This window comes from Typopeltis vanoorti, chromosome 23 (genome assembly GCF_054136105.1).
Source record: "Typopeltis vanoorti isolate ZY-2024b chromosome 23, IOZ_Tvanoo_1.0, whole genome shotgun sequence".
Classification (NCBI taxonomy): Eukaryota; Metazoa; Arthropoda; class Arachnida; order Uropygi; family Thelyphonidae; genus Typopeltis; species Typopeltis vanoorti.
The window spans coordinates 96,681,276-96,703,862 of record NC_143571.1 but is presented as its reverse complement, the minus strand read 5'-3'; the positions used below and the strand labels follow the sequence as shown (position 1 = coordinate 96,703,862).

Genomic DNA, 22,587 nt, shown 5'->3' with positions numbered 1-22,587 from the left:
GCAGGATGTCTACATCACCTTGTTAACTTTACTCTCCCCACTTCTGCATCATTAGCAAACAACTGAATAAACCTCTACAAATTATTTCCTGTGCCACTAATACACAAATTAAAGAGTACTGACCCTAGTACAGACCCCTGAAGCATTCCACTAGTCACACTTCTTCATCTTGACTCCACTCCACCATCACTACTTTTTGTCTGTCACCCCCCTCCCACTCACACACACATCCATGGCACAGCTTTATTATTATTATTTATATGGGCACTCCATAGAGTCAAAGGACTCATCACAGGAAACCTTCTCTACTCTATCCATTAGCACAATACCTATCATACAACTCTTTAAACTTATTCACTGTTGGGGTGAATAAACTTATTTATTCTTTAAATAAGCTTTAATAAACTTTTAATATACTTTAAACTTATTCACAACCACCTATGGCATTCCATTCAACTCATTCACCGCTCTCTAAGAAAATAACCTAGTCCGCACACCCTTACTAACCACACTCTTAGAGAGCTTCTAAGGGTGATGTCTTGTTTTCTTCCTACTCTTCATGTACTGAAAAATTTCTTCTATGTTAATCTTATACAGTAATGAACAGATTAATCTAAACAAGCTGAATTTTTGTAAAGCATTTGATTTTTGTTTCACTTCACAATAATTTTGGTTTTGGTATAGTTCACTATTTTGGTTGAGTGCTGCGTGTTTTAAGTGTCTACAATATGTAGTAATAGTGTTGTGCGTTTTTAATAGTGTAAATAAGTTGAGATTTGTAGTGTTTTATTCATTTTGTATTGCTGTAAAATGGATCTCCAAGAAAGCGTTCAAAAATATGAACTCTGTCTCAGCACAATCCATGACTCATAGATAAATTGCCATTGCCAATGTGGTATTGGTTTGGGTACTGTTAATGTAATTTTAAAGAGGTTCAGGGAGACAGGTACCTTTTCTTCTGAGAGAAAAGGAAACTACACTTGCTCAAGATAGTTTACTAGATAGGAAAAGCAAAATGAATCCAAGATTGTTTGCCATAGACAGCTAGTCAGAGTAATATTTCTTACATGACAGTTTGTAAAAAATTATTGGAAGCAGTGAGGACTGCCCACAGACCAAGAAAGAAACAACTGCTGATGAAGGCTATTCAGGACAACAGTCCAATCTTTGTACACCAGTGGTGTACAAAGATTGGACTGTTGAGAAGTCGAAGGTGGTCATATTCTCAGATGAGAGCCATTTCTTTGTCCAAGAAGAGTGAGTACCCTATGTTTGCGAATCAGCAGCTGAGAAGACTTCTCCTGCCCACTTTCAACAAGCTCCTAAACACCCAGCAAAAAAAGATGTTTTGCAGTTGTTTTACACATGATGGTTCAGGATTATTTGCCTGTTGATGGTATGATGATTTTTATCATACCATCAACAGGCACAAATTTTATTAGATAGAAATTGTTTCTCTAAAATGTGATTATTGGGACTAAATTGTTTGCTACTGCACTTCTGATCACATCCTAAGATGCCAGTAACATTTTCTGTCTTTTCAACTTTAAGCTTAGATAGCAGTTCCCAGAAGGACGTAGCAAGGTTCCTTCTCTCAGATACTCGGTTCGACGCCTACAAATACAAATTGTTTGGTAAATACAGCCTAAATTCACTCTTCTCTTGACCTCAGCTGCCTCATCGTTAAAAACTAAATAGCCTAATTCGTACTGGCTGTTAAAAACCACTTCTTTAGAAGTAGTAACTTTAATTGTGATATATAGGCATAAAACAATACAGTATTAAGTGCATTATTTGTTGAGAATATTAACAAAATTTCGTATCATGAATAAGAAAAATTGAATGGGGAACAATAACGAAAGTTATTGTTCCCCATTCAATTTTCTTAATAAACATTAAGCATTTTCTTAACCCTTTCTGCCCTAGTGATTCCAATTGGAATCACTAACTGTCTTGGCTTTTGTAGCCCATATTACGTGGCGAATGATTCCAATTGATATCGTACATCGTAGTTCCATTTCTTTAATATAATAACAGGTATGTATTATACGTATAAATCTTACCAATATCAGTTTTTATGACTTAGTAGAATAATATAATCTGTATATTGGATTATAGAATATAAGCTCTGAAGTTGAATATTCTACCAGAATATAATGATTCCATATGGAATCAGTCAGTCAGAATTCCTATCCTGAAATGTATTTTTCATCAGAATACTTGATACTCTTGCTTTTTTAGACCTAAAGACAAAATAAATAGAAAGAAAAAATTTTTTGACTTGGGAAAAAAATTCAGGTCAGAAAGGGTTAATAAACGATAAATTTATATATGTATTAATTTAAATATTCTCCCTACCTGGTTGGCTGAGTGAATAGCATCTCAGCTTTTGTACTGTTTCAAATTTCCAGATGGATGTTTGTGAATAATATTAGGTAATAGATGATTTTCATCGCCTGAGGTGAGATAGCCGTCGCCATTCTACTTATTGAAAAATTTCCAGGTTCGGCATCTAGAGCAAGGTTTCGGGAATGTGATGTAGTGCATTCCCTACCCATCATTGTCACCATCATCATTTATTTATGTATGAATAGGGACATTTATACACATTATGCATATAACGACTCATGGAGATAAAGTCTATTAGATGAAAGTGAGCCAGAGAAATGGAACCAGGGCAAACAGCAACAAGTCAGCTACTGGAACAAATCCTAAAACTTACCCAAACTCAACATTACCAGAGTTCAAGATCGGTACTATCAACATAAGAAGCCTGAATGGCAAAGAAATTAAGCTAGCTGAAGAATTGGATAAGTACAAGATCGACATAATAGAGTTGACTGTAACAAAAAAGACAAACTGGTGAGATCTTTCTCAGCAATAAATACAAAATGTCATATTCAGGCAATGACAATCAAGGAAAAGAAGTTGTAGCCATAGTATTCAACACTAAATACGAGGCTAATTTTCTTGAATGGCAGGCAGTCTCAAGTAGAGTGATGTGGGCAAATATGAGAATGGGGAACTGGACAATGAGACTTATTTGTGCTTATGGCCCACAGAAGGTTCTACTAAGGTAGAAGTGGAGAATTTTTTGAGGCTTTAGAGAAAGCAAATGAAAAAGGAAAAGTTGGTCCTTGTTGGGGATCTAAATAGCAGAGTAGGAAGTCATTGTCAGACATACAAAAATATTTTGGGAAATTTCCGAGAAAAGAGCAAAGCTAATAATAATGGCAAATACCTGTTGGATTACTGCTCAGGACATGGACTGGTTATTACTAACACCATGTTCCAACATAAAAATGTGCACAAATTCACATGGAGAGAAGAAGCAAGGAATAAAAAAAGTCTCATTGACTATGTTATTGTTGATAGTGATATTTTCCCACTGGTGCAGGACACCAGAGTGTACAGAGGATTTGAAATTGGAAGTGATCACCATTTAGTCTTGAGCAGGATAAAATTAAATTTCATGTTGAAAAGAAGAACATGTAAGGAAGTTTTAAAGAGAATAAAAGTTGAGCAGCTCTCAGATGTGAACTGTTGACTAAAATAAACAAACATTTTTGAAAAAAAAAAATGAAAGAGTTTGAGAGCAGGAACCAAACCTTGGAGATTCAGTGGTGAGGTTGTGTGGAAGGATAGAAAAATCAGAACTCCATGGTTGACACAGGAAGTTAAAGGGGCAGTGAAGGAAAAGAAGAAAGCATATCAAAAGTTCCTGTCAAATAAGTCAGCTTGTGCCCTTAGAGAATACAGAGACAATTGTAAGAAAGCCAAACACTGTGTAAAACTGGCTAAACAGAAGTCATGGGAGGACTTTGGCAAGAACATAGAAAATAAATATCAAGAAGGTGGCAAGATGTTCTGAAGGTTGTTGAAGAAGCTCAGAAATGGAGGAAAGAGTGCTGTGAAAGGAATTAGAGATGATAAAGGTGATACGAAAACAGTAGAAAAAGATATCCTTGAAGTATGGAGTAATTACTTTGAAAAACTGATAAATGAAATAAGCAGTGATGACAGCACAGTGGTAAAACACACTGACCAGGCATGCAGTCAGGAATACATATCTACTTGAAGTAGAAAAAGCCATCAAAATCCTAAAATGTGGAAAGGCATCAGGAGTAGATGATACTTGACCAGAAATGCTCAAGTATGGAGGTATAAAAGTCATACATTGGCTGCACTGCATAGTTCAGAACGTCTGGACAGCAGTTCAGGCTGTCCAGGCGTTCGAAACTGAATGTGAGAATTACAGAGACATTTCATTGCTGAGTGTTCCTGGTAAGGTATATGCAAGTATACTTGAGAAACAGGTGAGAAGGATTGTGGAAGAGAAGCTTAGTGAAGAACAAGCTACATTCAGGCCAAATAGAGGCTGTCAGAATCAGATTTTCACTTTCGACAGATAGTTGAGAAATCATTGGAATATAACAAAGATCTATATTTAAGTGTAGATCTGGAAATGGCATATGACAAGGTGCCAAGAGAGAGAGAGAAGCTATTCCAAATGCTACAGTTATGGTGTTAATGGAGCATTATATCAAGCAGTACTTAGTCTTTATTTGAGTTGTAAGTCAGCAGTTAGAATTGAAAGAAGTACAGGAAGATGGTTTAATGTTAAATCTGGTGTCAGACAAGGATGTACATTATCCTATCTTATTCATTATCTATATGGATCACATTATGAAGGAAAGTGGTATTAAACATGATATCAGAATTGGAAATGTTAATCTCAGCTCTTTGCTTTATGTGGATGATGTTATACTTCTAAATAAATCAGCTACAAGTCTGCAAGTTTCCTTAACTAAATTGAATAACTGTTGTAATAGATATGGTATGAAGCATTAAAAAGGTCAGCATTAAAAAGACAAAGACAATGAAAATAAACAGAAACATTGAAAATATCAACTGCATTGTGAATGGAGAACTTATAGAACAAGTAAAATATTTCAGCTAAATAGGCACGATTTTTGTGAAAATGGTAAGTTAAAGATGGAAGTAGACAAAAGAATCAACGAAGCTGGTATGGTAGGAAGTCAATTGAATAAATTTATATGGAATAAGAGAGAAATTACCCAAAACACTAAATTAGTTGTTTACAAGACAGTGTTTAAACCAATCTGAGAGCTGGGTCAGAAGTAAAACACTTGACTAAAGACTAGAGACTGCAGATATGAGAATCCTGAGAAAGATTAGGGGCATGTACAGATGGCTTCAATGGAATATCATATTAAAAACGAGGATATTAGGAAAGAACTTGATATTGTCAGCATTCAGGAATGCATTAGCAGACCTAATCTCAGGTGGTATGGTCACTTAAGCAGAATGGGAGAGGAAAGATTAGCAAAACAAGTGTTCTCCACCAGGTTGGCAGGAAAAAGGCCCAGAGGAAGACCAAGATATAGGTGGATTGATATAGTAAAAAGTGCCTTAGAAGATAGAAATATAAGACCTGATAATATTGCAGTAATTACTTTGTATTTAACACTGATTTTGAGGAAAATTGTAGATGGGAAGTTTGTAATGATGTAAATTTTTCATGTAGTATTGTCATATCCTGTACACCTCCTTAAGGGTATATATCATGAATTTGATGGTGAGAAAAATGTGTTCTACATTGATAGAGTTCATGCCTAAGCAAATTAATGAACTGATTAAGAACAGACTAGCACATATAAATTATTAGGTAAAGTTGGAGTCTAATTTTTATGTTTATTTCTTGTGAAATTAAAATTTTTCCTTAAAATGTGAGTGTTCAGATTAATTTGTTTGCCACTGTAGTATCCCTTTAGTAACCTCTGCCGGTCAGCTAAACTCTGCAACCCACACACCCTCAGTCTGTCCTCATAGGGAATATTCCATGGACCTGTCACCAGCTTAGTCACTTGTCTCTGAATTGCCTCCACCACCCTGTGATCCCCAATGCAGGTGATGAAATATGTGCATAGTAGTCAACAAGTGGCCAAATCATAGCCATATAAAGAGGGATAATCTCCCTATCTTGCCAATGTGCTCTTGATAATCCAAGTAATCCTCTGAGCTATTTTGCCAACTCTTGCAATATGTCCTTTGAATTTCAAATCTCTGTTCACTATCACACTTAGATCCCTATCCTCATCAATTTCCTATAATCTAGTACCACCAATATGATATTAAGTGTGTAATCTTTTCATCCTGAAGTATGAAACCTTGCATGTAACAACATTGTATTGATGACTATTGTTCTTTGCCCACACTGCCAATTTATTTAAATCATCTTGTAAGATATCTACTTCACCTTCATCAACTATTGCCCTCCCTAACTTTGCATCATTGACAAACAACTCAATGCCCCCTACCCCTTCAAATCTTCTGCTATGTCATTAATATACAAATTAAAGAGTAATGGTCATTGTACAGAGCCCTGTGGCACTCTACTTCTCACCCTCATTTACCTTGCTTCCACTCCACCATACACCACCCTCTGATGTATCACGTTAAAAATGAGGATATTAGAAAAGACTTTGCCATTGTTAGTTTTCAGGTATGTGTTAATAGAGCTAATCTCAGGTAGTGGTCACTTAAACAGAATAGGAGAGGAAAGATTAGGCAAAACAAGTATTCTCTGACAAGTTGGTAGGAAAAAGACCCTGAGGTAGACCAAGATATTGGTGGATAGATAAAAAGTGTCTTAGAAGATAGAAATATAAGATCTGATAATATTTGAGTCTTTATAGATAGATAATAGATTCATTTGGAGGAAAATTTTTGATAGGAAGTTAATAATGGTGTAACTTTTTCACGTAGTACTATCATAACTATCCTGTACACCCCCTGGCGGTACATATCAGGAATTTGATGATGATGATTTGTAAAATTGCCCCGAGTTAAAGTATGTGATATATCATAAAAACTGTATTATACTTAAAAAGAAATTCATGTTTTCATGATTATTTTGTTTGTTTGCATATACAAGCAAACAAAAGCATGAATGAAATATCCTCACAATGAAAGAAATATAAAAATGCAGGAAACTCTCACGTATAAAACTTTCAGTTTCAAAATGTATAAAAAATCAAATGTTTGTTAAATATCTTGCTGAAGATGCTGCCAGCCATATAGACATCAAAACATGTTGGAAGAATGTATCTAGTGTTAATAAAAAAAACATGTATGATTTAAAATCCAGTTGTTTTAAAGCCCTTCGATTGGAAAAGACCTGAGTTCGATTCTCGTCATGATGAGGGAAATCCTTATATGGTCTTTTTCAGTTGAAGGTGAGTTAGCTGATCTCATAAGGGGGTAGCAGGATTTTTTTTTCCCCCAGAAACTCAGGTTTTTCAATCCTGCATACAGACAAATCAACCTTCAGAACACACATGCAATTTGCAGACAAAAAATACTGTTGTTTGTGATGATGGGTGATAGATGGCGTTGATAGTAGCAGTGTTGTAGTTGGAGAATTAAGTAGTAGTGGAGAGGATGAGATGTATCTAGACAAATAGTGTGCCCTCCTACGATGAGTCCTTGGACAACCTGTATGTGTCACATAATAATAATAATAACTCAGTTGTTTATTAAGTCATTGTAAATCTACTTATAGTAGATTTACATTGACTTAATCATAAGAATTTTTAGTGTAGGTTTGTGTGTGAATAAATTATGTTCTTCATGAAATATCTTTTCCTTGACCACCTGACTGGAACTTGAAGCTGTCAGCTTGTACAGTGGCTACTTTTGTGTTCTAGTATTTCAGTTTATCTTAATATTCCAGTTGATGATTTTTAGGAAAATCATTTTGCATTAAAATACTTTAATTTTTAATCTAAAGGCATGTCAGCAACACTGACAAAGGAAAAAGATATCGTGGCATGGCACCAGTTTTCAGTATTGATGATGACCAAGAGGGTAAGTTCTTTTTCATTCCCTTTGCAGATATTACTGAACTTTTTAACATATAAGCTGCTTGTAAACTGTTATTATTATTAGTGGTAGTAACAAACTTCCATAGACAACAGCAGGAGTCTCAAACTCAATTGGACTGCAGGCCATATGCTAAAAATGTGTATCTCAAGTGGGCCACAAAAAATTTTCGACTAATAAAACCTGCACTAATTAGAATCAAAGGGAAGTGAAAAAATTAGTATAAATAAATTGGAAAATTAATAACAAAAATTTTATTTATTCAAAGTCATTAGTGATTATGACAACTCAAAAAAAAATAATAATATAAAGAATATTTTTATTATATTAATATTTACAGTAGATAGCATTTAATCCAAATTAAACCGAAATTAAATTTTATTTGAATAAATCAAATATTTTTATATTTATGCATTCTAAAAAAAAGTATAAACTCTTATTAATAACCATCACAAAAATTTACAGAGCCTCCTGTCAGTTTGAAATTTTTTGTGTTTGTGTTGAAATAAAATACTTATTTTTTGGGGGGAGCGGAGTCTATATTTTGAGGAATTTTTTAAATGTTACTAAAAATATTTTTGGGAAAAATACTATTTTGGGGTTAATATATATATACTTGCATAATATAATTATAGTAATTTAATTTCAGTATTTTATTTTTTCCCGACTTGGCAACGTTTATTATTAACCAGCCAGCCAAAATTTGGACTCAAAGATTGTGAGCATACGACCTTCATTATGGCAGAAAGGTTGACGTCGGTTAATCTTGATCTGTGGGCTGTTTTGTTACCTTTCTTACATGAGAATAATTGTTCACATAAATAGGTGTTTCCAAAATAACATAGAATATTTGCTGCAAACATTTTTATTTCTGGATATTTTTGATCGAAATAACTGTATATTTTTGGTACACCAACTTCTTGGTATTTTGCTTTTAGAATGGAATCATTTTGGAAATCAATAAGGTCCATTTGAATACAAATAGGAGCTTTTTTGAAATTAAAGGGAAAAGGATCTGTAAAAAGCAAAAAAACTTCTTCTTGCTCCTTAAAATCTTTAAATCACCTATCAAATTCTTCTTTTATCTTTTCTAGTTTGGGACAATATTGAGGAAAAGGTAAAACTTTGATTCTTATTGTTTAACTGTTCACACATAGGAAAGTAATTTAGAATATTCTCTTTTAAATGATTTTGAGACAAAACTAACTTACATCTAAAACTTGCCAGTGCATCGTACATGTGTGTTACTGATCTTTCCCCTGAAGTTTGACATTTAAATCATTCAAATGTCCTGTAATATTAACTAATAATGCTAGATCTTGTACCCATGTCTGATCATTAAGAAATGCAACATCGTGATTTTTCATTTCTAGGAACAATTTGATCTCCACTAAAAGTAAAAAAAAGCTTTTTAGAACCTTATGACAAGATAACCAATGAATCTCTGTGTAATAGGGTAGCCCTTCAAATTCTCTCTCCAAGTCTTTTAGAAATTGTGCGAACTGGCGGTGAATGAGGGCTCTGGATCGGATGAAGTTCACAGTATTTGTTACAGACTTGAGAACGCTGCTCATTTCCAACACTTTGGAGCACAGGACCTGCTGATGAATGATGCAGTGGAAAGATTGCAGTTTTGGAATGTCTGGTTACATTTCCTTTAACTTTGCTGCAAGTCGTGGCACAAAACCTTTATTTTTGCCTGTCATTGCTGGAGCACCATCGGTTGTCACTGCTATGAGCCTGTTCAGAGGAAGTTAGTATTTTTCAAAAATGCTCCACATGGCGTCGAAAATGTCTTCCCCTGTAGTGGTTCCATGGATGGGAATCATTTCCAAGAACTCTTCAGTAATATTCATGTTGTCATTGCAAGCCAGAAGAAACAAAACAACTTGAGCCACGTCGTAAATATCGAAACTTTCATCAAGTGCAATTGAAAAGCACCGCAAAGCACATTTGCGGATATTTCTTGCAACTGGTCAGGCAGATTATCTGCCATTTCGGTTATTCTTTCCATCACAGTATTTCTGGACAAAGAACTATCGCGAAATACTTGCACATTTTTGGGACATACGTTTTCGGCTGCTTTTATCATACACTCCTTAACCAAGGAACCGTCACTAAAAGGTTTGGAATGTTTCTCCAATAAATAGCTGATTTCATAACTGGCTCTCACTGCTGATTCATTATCTTTTATAATTTTTGAAAATGCTTGTTGTTGACTTTGAAGTGAATTCTTCATACTTCTTAATTTTTCTTCTCTTAGTTTACCCTCAAAGCGTGAATATTGTTCTTTGTGAATTTTATCGTAGTGCCTTTCTATATTATATTCTTTGGCGACACTAATTGTTTCGTTACAAATAATGCACACAATTTAAATTTTGTCCTTTGTTTCAGTGCAGAAGTAATTTAATTCTCATTTTTCTTGAAATTTTCTCCTCTCAACAATTTTTCTTTTTCTTGTTGGCTTGGAAAGCAACATTGCCTTGGTGAATAAATATATTATTAATATTATTATTAATATATTATTACTGAGCCTGTGTAGCTCAGTGGATGTGGTGTTTACACACCACGGCGCTTGGCCGCACGAAGGAAGACTTGGTTTCGAGTCTAGTCGGCGACTAGAGGAAATTTTTCTAAGCCTTTTTCGACCGGTTCCCGAGTTAGTCGATCTCTGGCACGGGCAAGCGGGTTTTTCATCCCGTAAACTCAAGAAAATCGACTGTAGAACCCACATTATTTCAGACATTAAATATATTGTGTTAGGGTTAGGGACCACGAGATGGCAGCACATTTGAGCCGTCTCTCTTCACTGTGTACCACTTAATTAGTGATAGCCTTGGGCCATCTATCTCTGATTGGTACCGGTGGAGATTGAACTGCCCACTCAGTCTCCAAAAGTTAGATAGGGCTAAATGGCCTCGCCTACTCCCCGTATACGGGAATAAAAAAGGCGTTAGCTTAGTAGCTGAGTTAATATTATTAACAATTTTTATAAAAATGTTTGAATAAAAATGCACAAAACTGTAGACTAGTGCACGATATTATTGCAAATAAAAATAAAAAATAATAATAAAAGGGATTCTGTCACTGCTAGGTTGTCTTTGAATCATGCGCAGTGAACTTCAAATATCACTGATTGACTGTAGCAGGCAATTATAAACTCATAGCTGGATTCCCATGAGTGCATATGCTGCACATCATGTGAACAGCTGGTAGCCAATAGAATTCAACTTTTTCAGTACGCTACCGGCAGCATGCTATAAATTAACAATGAAAGCATAAATATAGTTTGATTGAATTAGGATCGGATCTAACATTGAAATTGCTATATAAATTTTTATTACTGCAATTACATTATAGCAGGTCATTGCATCCATATTGTAACTATAAATGTCATATGAAAATGAATAAATCGATACCATATTTACTCGCACTTTTTTTCCCAAAAATTAAAGCTAAATAATCATGGTGCGAGACATGTGGGGATTTTTAGAAACTAAAGTTTTCAGGAAAAAAAACTAAAAATGTGGATGACTTACCAAGAATCTCCTCTTCGTTATAGCTACTTACAACCTCGAGTGCGGTTTCCTTGTGTGCATTGTCATCTTCTTTCCCATTATTCCAAGTAAAAATTACAAGTAATTTACAAGATTTCAGATACGTAATGAACACCCTTCTTACGTATCAGCAGAAATGGTAGGCCAATAGAGATAGAAGAGCTATGAAGATGTGGATATGATTGGTGCAGTATTAACAAAAGATCACGTTACCAAAACACAAAGTCAAGCCGACATTTTTCAGCATTGTCCAACAACAAAATAGCTTTTTCTTCAAAATTATTTCTTTGGCAATACCGTTTCACTTCTGGACAAAAAATGGTTAACAAACCATTCAGTAAATAACTCCTTGGTAATCCATGCTTTTCTATTAGCTTTCCATATTACAGGTAAATTCGTTTTTATGGTACCTTTTAATGCCCTCTGATTTTCTGAATGGTAAACTGATAACAATTTTAATTTATAATCGCCAGAGTCATTTGATCCAAAGAGTGACGTTAAACAGTCTTTGGCTGCTTTGAACCCAGTTGCTGATTTTTCTTTGATAGAAATTTAGCTTTTTGATGGTAGCCACTTCCAGAACAAACTACTTTCGTCAACATTGAACACCAAATTTGGTGAAAATTTTTCACATTTAATTATTTCCTTTAGTTTTTCTGGAAACTTATTTACTGCTTCAACATCTGTATTTGCAGCTTCTCCTGTTAATTTTACACTATGAATTCTGGCTCATTTTTTAAATTTTCCAAACCAACCACGAGAAGCCGCAAAATTTTCCACAACTTCTTCAGTTTGTTTAGATTTCGGGTGATTAAACAAAAATAATGCTTTTTCTTGAATCACCATTTGAGTTAAAGTCATATGACATTGTGACATGTCATCTATCCACAAACTTAACATTTTCTCCTTAAGTGTGTTAATTTTGCTACTGTAACATCTGTACAATTCTGAGCAGACTGTTTTATTTTTTCTGATTGACTAAGTATGGTTGTTTAAGTTCACTGCACTTTTGACTAAGTATGGTTGTTAAAGTTGACTGCACTAATCCTAAAGAATGTTCTACATCAGATTTTCTTTCAACACGTTGTACGATATTTAATTTAGTTTCTAAAGAAATTCCTTTTCTTTTCCTTGATCCTAACATTTTAACTAAATGGGTAGAAAAACAAAATATCAATTAATATTTACAAAATATACAATAATGCTATCTGAGACCATACGTCATTTATTGCAATGCATCACACTGAAACACACCCTACGAAGTGTAACCAACAACTAAATTAACGCGGATGATGCGTAAAACTCTTAAAACAGACACACCCACATCTTGGGAGTACCTGACGAGTCGCTGTCGTTTGACAATCGGATTATTGCTGGGCATTGACCTTAAAATTTTAATATTTTTACGAAAAATGGGGTTTGAAATTGCAGACTTTGTTATATCGAGGCTTCGTTACCAGAGTAACATTAATCGAGGTATAAAAAAAATCTTATGTGCAAGGAACTGCCTTTGGTTCTCTGCACTCAGGCAGAGAGAGATTACATTCTCATTGATTGTTGAGATGTTTTACATAAGAATAACAGTTGTTATACAACAATATTGCACTTTTCATACCAATAATAGTTATTATAACATGATACTACAACTTACATGAAAATAACAGACAATATTACATATTTACAAGAAAGTAACAGCTGATTATTATTCACACTGATAAGATAAAAGTCTCTTTCTTCTCCCTTTCTTTGAGAAAGGGAGCAATGATGTCACTTCTATGTTTGAAAGTGGACTGTGATGCAGTCACCCTACTCAGCCAGGAATGTATTCCATGAGTTCCAGTCTTCGTGAAAAAGGTCTAGGGTTTTGTTCTGCATGTTGTAGTGAATAATGTATGATATGTCTGCTCACCTTTTGTTTAAAGGCTGAAGGAAATGGTCAACTGCCTCCCTCAGTGAAATTCGTGCTGTTTGGTCTTGAATGTCGAAGATAGTAACTGTATAATATTGTTTTCTCTGTGATGAAGAGGTAGTTGCTAATCGAATGGTTTTTTGACTCTGTGTGCACAAGATTGAGGTATTCCTCTTCTGTATGGAGACAACTGCAGGATAAGACTGCCGTTTCCCCGAGATAAATAGGTTAATTTGGTGTTTAAGGGGCATTCTAAGTAGATATGCTGGACTGTTCCTGCTCGGTAGCAGAACAGACAGTTATCCAAAAGATTCAGGTCAAATTTCTGTAATATAGCTGGAGTGGGTAGGGCATCGTGCCGCATTCTCCACTCAATATCTGCATTTCTGTCATAGGGTGGTGCGTGATTGGAATGGATTGCCATTGGATGTTGTGATTGCAAGCAGTATGAATAAATTCAAGAATAAGTATGATAGGTTGTGTGTACTATGTGACCTCCCTCGATGAGTCTCTGACTCCCTGGAGGTCTCTCTTAATAATAATAATAATAGTTACGTTTGGTGGCTGGGTTAGAAGTAAAACACTTGACCAAAGAATAGAGACTGCAGATATGAGAGTCCTGAGAAAGATTAGAGGCATAAATAAATAAAGAGGATTAGGAAAGAACTTGACATTGTCAGCATCCAGGAATGCATTAGCAGAGCTAATCTCAGGTGGTATGGTCACTTAAACAGAATGGGAGAGGAAAGATTAGCAAAACAAGTGTTCTCTGCCAGGTTGGCAGGAAAAAGACCCAGAGGAAGACCAAGATATAGGTGGATTGATACGGTAAAAAGTGCCTTAGAAGATCGAAATATAAGATCTGACAATGTTGGAGCTTTGACAGGTAACAGATTGATTTGGAGGAAAATTGTAAATTGGAAGTTAGTAATGATGTACATTTTTCATGTAGTGCTATCATATCCAGTGCATCCCTTGAGGGTACATGCCAGGAATTTGATGATGAGGTTTGGTGGCTCTTGTGTGATATAGTAGGTTCCACTGAAATAATGTTTGGTTGGATGATACAGGATTGTCCGATGAAGTGCTTTGGTTGAACTGTTGTATTAGAGTGCTGTAGATTTTGTTTATATTGCAGTGTGTAAGTCTGTCCCATGCATTGTTGGTCGTATTCTTCCTTTCCAGTAATAGGCCTAGTGGCCTATTATGGTCTCTTCCCATTTTTTCAAAGGCCATCCATTATTCCTTCTCCCTTGAGGTCTGTATCGCTCTTCTGGGATCTTCCTTCACTCATTCTTTCTTTATGGTGTCTCCATCTTACTCTATAAAAATTGATGTGGTCTAAAACAGATATCACCTCAATTCCTTTAAGATATCGCTATTTCTCTTGGAGTCTTGTCTATTATATCCAGCTGGTTTGCACATTAATCTCATTTTAGAGCTTATCAGTCTTTTTCTATCTGCTTGAGTTATGGTCCAGGCTTTTGAACAATACGTTAGGATAGGCCTAGCTATTGAGTTGTGGATTTTTATTCTCGTTTTCTTGCTTATTAAATTTGGATTGAATATATGATTAATAATTTTTGCTATTTCTATATAATTGTTTATTTTATGTTTCATGTCTTTCTCTCCATCATAAGATAAGTGGTAGACTAGATATTTGAATGTATTAATCTGATCTATAATATCATTATTGATGCAGATTTTGCTTCTAATTGGGTCTCTGCCTTTAAATGCCATGACTTTGGTTTTAGAAGTGGAGATTTCCATATTGTATGTTTTTGGTATTTCATTTAATGAAAAGGCTGCTTGCTGTAGTGAGTCTTCATTATCTTCAATTAAAACTTGATCATCGGCGAATAAAATTGTATCAATGTTAGTGTAATCATTTGTGAATGCCAAAACTGGTTGTTTCCCTCCACTCTCTTATAATATTATTAATATAGATATTAAAGAGGAGTGGCAATAGACTACATCCTAGTTGGACACCTGCATTTCAAATGTTCTGTGATATCTCCAGAACATTTGAAAAGTTGCATATTGGAACTTTCTCCTGAACTCCTATGGTTCTTGCATTTTTTAAGTGTTGACAAAATCTTCAATGGTAAAGGAGTCTGTTGAATTATTTGCAGATAATGGTTCTGTGAGTGGGTTGTCATCAATTATCCATAATTCTTTATTACTAAAAATACACCTATATAGCCACAGTAATGACTATTTAATTTGTAAATATTTCATCCCAAGTATCTTGGGACATCATCAGTACAGTAGTTCAAACAATACTGGAATAACATACAGTTAGGGCGCATGATTACAATGGAATCTCAATATGCGTGCAGTAACATGTTATAGAAGTAAATTAAATATAACTGGGGAAAAAAAAAAAAAAAATATATATATATATATATATATATATAAGATTATTTTACACAATTTCATAAATAGTCATTACTGTGGTTAGTACATGTGTTTTTAGGTGATGAATTCATCACAGGTTTTGTTATATAAAAACGTATAATTCTTTACAGTATTTAAGCCAGTCCCCCCAAAGGTATGGTATTGATCTTGATCGATTCTCTAAAGTTGTTATTCATGTGTCATAAATTTATATGTTTGTGTTTGAGGTTTAGCAATGTTGTTTTCTAAATTGGTAACGAAATTGTTCCATCGAATGCTGTCTTTTACATGTTTCTCTTTTTGCTGTTACTCTTTTGTGTTTATATTCAATTTCGTCCTCAACTTTGTTTGTGCTTAACCATTTTTTATATGCCTTCTTTTTTTCATCTATGATTTTCCTGATATCTGGATCCCAGTTATGAAGACCTTTTTTTCTTTTCCATTGTTTTTTCATTCCCAAGATTTCTCAGGCTGAATCTCCTAAAATATTGCAGATATAATTGCACTCTTCATTAATAAATTCATCTGAGGGTAGTTGCTATCATTTTTCATTTATTTTTTGCTGATATAGTTTTCTTTTATTGGAATCAGATAATGAACTGACTTTGAACCTAAGTTCCTGGTTGTCTAATGGATACTGGGGGAACCATATTGATGTTACACATAGACTCTAACATCAAGAATGAATCTACCTATTTTATTATTTGCTATTGTATAGTCTATAATAGATTTTGATCTTCTTGCTGACCATATGAATTTATGAACATCTTTGAGTTTGAACATTGTATTCATTATTCTTAAATTATTGTAGATAGAGAAATCGATTAATCTTTGGTCGTTTCTATTTTTTATTATTATTATTGCATAACACCTACAGGGAGTCCAAAGACTCATCGAGGGAGTGTACCTACTCTACAACTCTCAGTCTCCATCAACAGCAACTACCTTCTTCATCTATCCCAACGCCACTGACCACCACTAGTATTTTCACAGACAAACATCCATGCCCACGGTGGGATTCGAACCCGCAGCCTTTTGGCTGGAGCGCGGATATGCTAATCACTCGGCCAACCAGACCGGCATTTTTTTTAATAATTCTCCAAAAGTTCCAACATGATTTTGGATTTTCATATTGCCTATGCGAGCATTTAAATCATTCAGCAGTAATAACATGTTATTTTTATTTTCTGTTATATTTTGGAGTTGGTTATAGAAGTCCAAACTTTTTTCTTCTTTCCCCTCCTCTGGAGCATATAATCCAAGAACTGCAAGATATCCTCTATTAAGTTTCAATCTGAGTTGTAATATTCAGTCAGTACTGCAATTTTGATTTTTTTTTGTTATAGACTTTCATCTGTTTGGTTTTCTTTGTGAAATAAACTTCTTACATTCCAGGTAGCAAAATAAGTGATAATCTTTTTCCAATCAGCACCTTTAACTAGTCTGGGGTCATTTCCTTTTTGATCAGTGCTTGAATTTGAGACTTGAATATAATTGGAACACTTGTGAATTGGTTACTAGCTAAAGCACAAGGTGTCCCTAGTGATTGGGCTGCCACCTTCAAGCAACTAGGCTTACCTTTGTTAGTAGGTAATGGAAAATATAGTTTGAGAGAAAAGAGTCACCCTCCCTCACCCTCGAATTGCTCTAATAGAACTGGGAGATGGGGGGGGGGGTAAGAGAGAGAGAGAGAATAGATGAAAGAAAAGTATAAGACTAGTCTACAGTTATAATATACAAAGTGTATATTGTAGGAAGTAAGATCTGATCTTACTTCCTACAAAAAGTCTTTGCCCACCCAAAGTACTATTGGACTATAGGTTTACAACCTTTTGTGAGTGGAAGTCACATAAAATAAACCATTGATAACCACTTTACTGTGAATACTTATGGCAAAAAAACTTAGGTGTCATTGTAAATTATATATTTAGTTTAATCCTTTATCCAAGTGTAAGCAAACAAAGTTTGCGCCTGAAGTATCTTCAGAACTGGAGCAACTCGTGGCAAACGTGGACTGAGTTCTCATCACTTTCCTTGGTATCCTATCCCATAATGCAAAGCACATCTCCTTGTGGACATGTATAATGCTATGCATTATGGGAAGGGTCACTACCCAGACCGGTTTTGACCTTTATTTGAAGTCTCTTCAGTGGGAGTCAGACCCAGAGGTGATACCAAGGTTGAAGTAATGCAGAAGTCATATTTCCATATGCCCATTGCCAAAAGGTGTCACACCTTGTTATTAAATTACTATGGATTGGAGAAAGATGTTGGAAGTTTTTTTTCACTTGGTTAGACTATAAATTATATATTTAGTTCAGTGTAAGCAAACAAAGTTTGCTTAGACTTGGATAAAGGATTGAACTAAATATATAATTTATAGTCTAACCAAGTGACAAAAACTTAGGTGTCATTGATTATTCATAAATAATAGCACTTCACTGTATAAACAACACCAAGAGGGAAAAAATAAATTTATTGAACTTTATTAATATTTTGGACTATAAGTTATAATGTTCTGGAAGTGAAATCTCGACAATGAAACAAAAAAGACAAACAAAGATTAATAACAGCTGAAATGAAATTTATGAGAAAAACTGCAAAGTATACTCTATTCAATCACAAAAGAAATGAAGAAATTATGAAAGAATTAAACCAGGAATCAGTAATAGAAAAAAATTTAAAAATATAAACATAAATGGATGGAACATGTTGAAAGATTGAAAACAGAAAGATTACCAAAACAAGCCTTAAATTACAAACCACTAGGAAAAAGAAAACCAGGACGTCCTCTTAAGAGATTCAACGATGACTTCTAAGGCCAGAACAGACCATTCTAGGCCTAAATCCTTGACAAGCATGATGATGATTAATATTTTGCTAGTTTTCTGCCCAGAGTCTTCAGAGCACAAATTATAACTGCGACAAGCACAAAGCATGGAACTAAATAATTGTGGTAGCAATTCCAGTTGTATCTGAAACAGAACTGATGTCCTTACATGGCACCCTCTATGAGCCAAATAACCATAAAATTAATTTATTGAAGTTAGGCTATTAGGTCTCAGAATGATTGTCTCCCAGATCCTTGGCAAATTACTGCCACCATACTTGTTGAGGTTTGGAAAGTGCTTTGTAGGTGATGCCTATTCCGAAAATAGTCTCTCAAACCTATCTACAATAGCGACTTCCATCTGATCCTATGTGAAGGAGTATCCAAAGCATGGTCTGCCAATCCCAGCCTTCCATGTAGATTATAGAGGATGTAATTTTTCTGTCCTTCAAGGTGGATGTTAACTGATCTACCAATCTGTCCAATGTAGGTTAAACTGCAGGCACAAGGAACTTTATATATTCAAAGAAGGTAAAGTTATTCTTCAGAAGAATGGATGAAGGTAGCTAGCTAAAAGAGAGGTTTGAAAGTGGCATGGAGATCATATTTGTAGACACTTTGGCTATCGTTTCTAATTATTATTATTATTATTATTTGTCACCTCCAGGGAGTGCAAAGACTCATCGAGGTAGGGCATCCACTGTACAAGTCTGCTTCCACCACTCACAATTCACCAACTGACCGCAACTACACCAACACCATCTACCGCCGACCACCACTGGTATTTCCACAGACAATCATAAACATCCATGCCCACGGTGGGATTCGAACCAGCAGCCTCTTGACTGGAGAGTAGACACACTAACCACTCGGCCAGCCAGGCTAATGTACCCTTAATATATGGGATGGGAATAGTTTTACTGTGATCTTGTGTGTTTACAGGAGAAAGAGAAAAAGGAGTTGCTGCTGCATTTTATCTATTTTATAGGATTTGTAGTCATTGGCTAAAAGGTGTTGCGAAGATACCTGAGCTCTAACTCTGCGAGTCAGTGTTTTGAGAATGCTATACTGTTGGGAAGGATGGTGGTGTGATTGCTTATGTAAATACCTTCCTGTTTGATTGGGTTTTCTGTACATGGAAAAGAATAATAATGAGCCATTTGGAAGAATATATCTAGAAAAGGGAAGAGAATTGTTACTTTCTTTTTCTATGGTAAAGTTTATTTTAGATGATGGATGTTAAGATGCATTAAATTGTATCCAATAGGTTGGTTTGGTCGATTGGTAGAGTCTCTGCTACTAATGGCTCGCAAAAACTTAAGCAAGTTTGAGAGCACGGTTAGTAGTTGGAAGGGATACAATCATTCGATGCTGTTGGCACACACTCTCCCTTGATGAGTCTTTGGACTCCCTGGAGGTGTCACATAATAATAATAATCATGGGGCCAAATAGCAAACACATCATCGACAGAGCACAGGTAAACTGTTGGTTTAAGTGAGAAATCCACTGCAGTCCCATCCAGTTGTTTTGTATAATTTACCTTTCCATAAGAAATAACCTAAATACATGGTGAATCTGAATTGAATTATATCAGAGTGAAATATGGATTAATGAGGTTAGGGATATCTGTCAAATGTACATTACTGGACAGTGAAGTAATGTCAGTAGATGAGAAAGAAAGAGTTGCCTCTAAGGAGAAAAATTATTTGGATATAAACGTTTGGCTAGTTTGTAGATGGGGCTGTCTGTGCTACCTGCTATTGTCAAAGGGGGGTATTAGGTTGGTGAATTTTGGGGACCCTAGGTGGTTTGCTTTGAAAAGGTTTAAACTTTTTGATAACCTCTTTGTGCTAAGATGTAACTTTTTTTAATAATGCATTCACTTTTTTTTTCTTTTCAGATTTTGTTCCCAATTTCCAGTCTGTAATTTGATAAGTAGAACAATCCTTAAGCAGATTGCTTATTTTTAGCAGGTTTTTAATACTTCAATATTTTGTTTATGTCACAGCAACATCTTCTGAATACAATATTAAAATTGTAATAACACACAAAAAACAATAAGCAGAAGATATGAAATTAGACTTTATGAATTTTTGGTATTTCTGAGAAACATCATATCAACCTTTCTTCATATTCAACATTCCAGAGATCAGAAACTATTTTCATCACTTGCCGCTGGACCCTGTCCAACATCTCTTGATACAACCAGGTGTCCAAATCAGTGCACAATAGTCCATATGTAGCCTAATCAAAGCCTTATACAATGGAACCAGAATCTCCTAACTTCTACAAGTCAGTGTCCTCTGCATCATTGCCAGAGTTTGTTGTGTTGGCCTCATAATTTTGGTAGCATATCCACTAAATTTTAGATCCTTATCCACCATCACCCCAAGTCTCTTATTTCCACCACCTTTAACAGCATATCCCCACCAAGAGTAAATTCAACATATTCCATCTGTTTTCCAAATTTTAAAACTTTACATTTTGCAACATTGAACTGACATTCTCATTCCTATTCACTTAGTCTATTCGGGTCTTCTAAGGCCACAACATCTGCTCTACTCCTCATAGATCATTCCAATGTTCATCATCTGCAAACAACTGTATTTCCCAATTCAAATCTTCCCTAATATCATTAAAAATACAGCTTGAACAGCAGTAGCCCTAAAACAGACTCCCTGAGCACAGCCAATCTGCAATCCAATGAACTAGTGTAATATATAACCCCTTCTACTCTAGTTTGACTATCAACTTTTTCACATGGTAATCTGTCAAAAGTCTTTGCAAAGTCTAAGTATACTACTGTGTATCCATCTCCTATGTTCAGTGCTGCTGCTGTTATTACCTTATTGTAACAAGTAAGTTGATTACTAAAACATGACCTCCCTTTAGCAAATCCATGCTGTCCATCAAAGACTACCATTGTTGTCAACCCAATTCTGGATCCTGATTCTCATCAGCCTTTCTAACACTTTAAGCACAACACCTGACATACAGATTGGCCTATAATTTAATGCTTGAATTCTGTCACCTCCTTTATGAAGTGGTACAGTCTTGTCTTACTTCCACTCCTTGGGAACTTGACCCAATGTAAGAGTTATATTAAACAAATATGTCAAGGCAGATGTCAACTCCCTGGCACATTCCTTCAAAATATGCAGTAATATATCATGAAGTCCCATAGCCTTATTGATATCAATTCTGCTTAATTCTTCATATACCTCTTTCTCACTCACAATATCTCCTCATCATTATCATCCACTTCTCTCAAACTCTCCATGATGTCACATTCACAAGGATGAAGGACCTTTATGAACTGCTCATGAAATATCTTACCTATATCCTCTGTACCGGTATTCTCCAATCAATGCCATCCTACCATAATCTTTTTACTTTTGCTGAATATGTATCAAAAGAACTCCCTAGGATTTTTTTTGGCTTAATTAGCTAACTGTTGTTCATACTGAACTTTTGTTATCCTTACCAACAGAATCACATTCCTTGCCTGTTCTTCGTATTCATTATGCAATTTATTATTACCATTCCTCTTGTGTTGCCTCCATAATGCTTTTTTTCTCTATATTGCATGCTTAATCTCTTTGTTCCTCCATTTTACACATACTTATTTAACCTTCTGACCCTTTGGAATACATTTAGCCATTGCTTGTACTAGATAGTTCTTGAATATCACCTGAACAATCCTTTCTACTCAACTCCTCATCCCATGCTACAACTGCAGGCTGTTTCCTGAGCTTCTCATAATAACTAACCTTGTAGTTCCACATATACCCTTTCTTCACAGCAGTTCTCACATTGCTGGCAACTACGCATTAACAAATGCATAGCAAAGTGTACCAAGTCTATAGCAACATGCAACAGAATATTTCATTCTATTCACCTTTGTCTCATACCATACTGCCTGAAAACTACTACCACTATTTCACCCTTGCATCTATATCTTGTATGGACATAACTTTTTCTATCATCA

At 35.1% G+C, this 22,587-nt stretch overlaps 1 protein-coding gene across 2 annotated transcripts in view; it reads left to right on the top strand.

Annotated features, from left to right (window-relative positions):
- The window catches only part of TBC1D23 (TBC1 domain family member 23), a 417,318-nt gene that overhangs the window by 359,741 nt on the left and 34,990 nt on the right, over positions 1 to 22,587 (top strand). For both annotated transcript variants that reach the window (XM_090412602.1, XM_090412603.1), the window contains exon 14: positions 7,814 to 7,890. In XM_090412602.1, the coding sequence (XP_090268728.1) occupies positions 7,814 to 7,890 (77 nt within the window). The remainder of the gene's footprint in view (positions 1 to 7,813; positions 7,891 to 22,587) is intronic.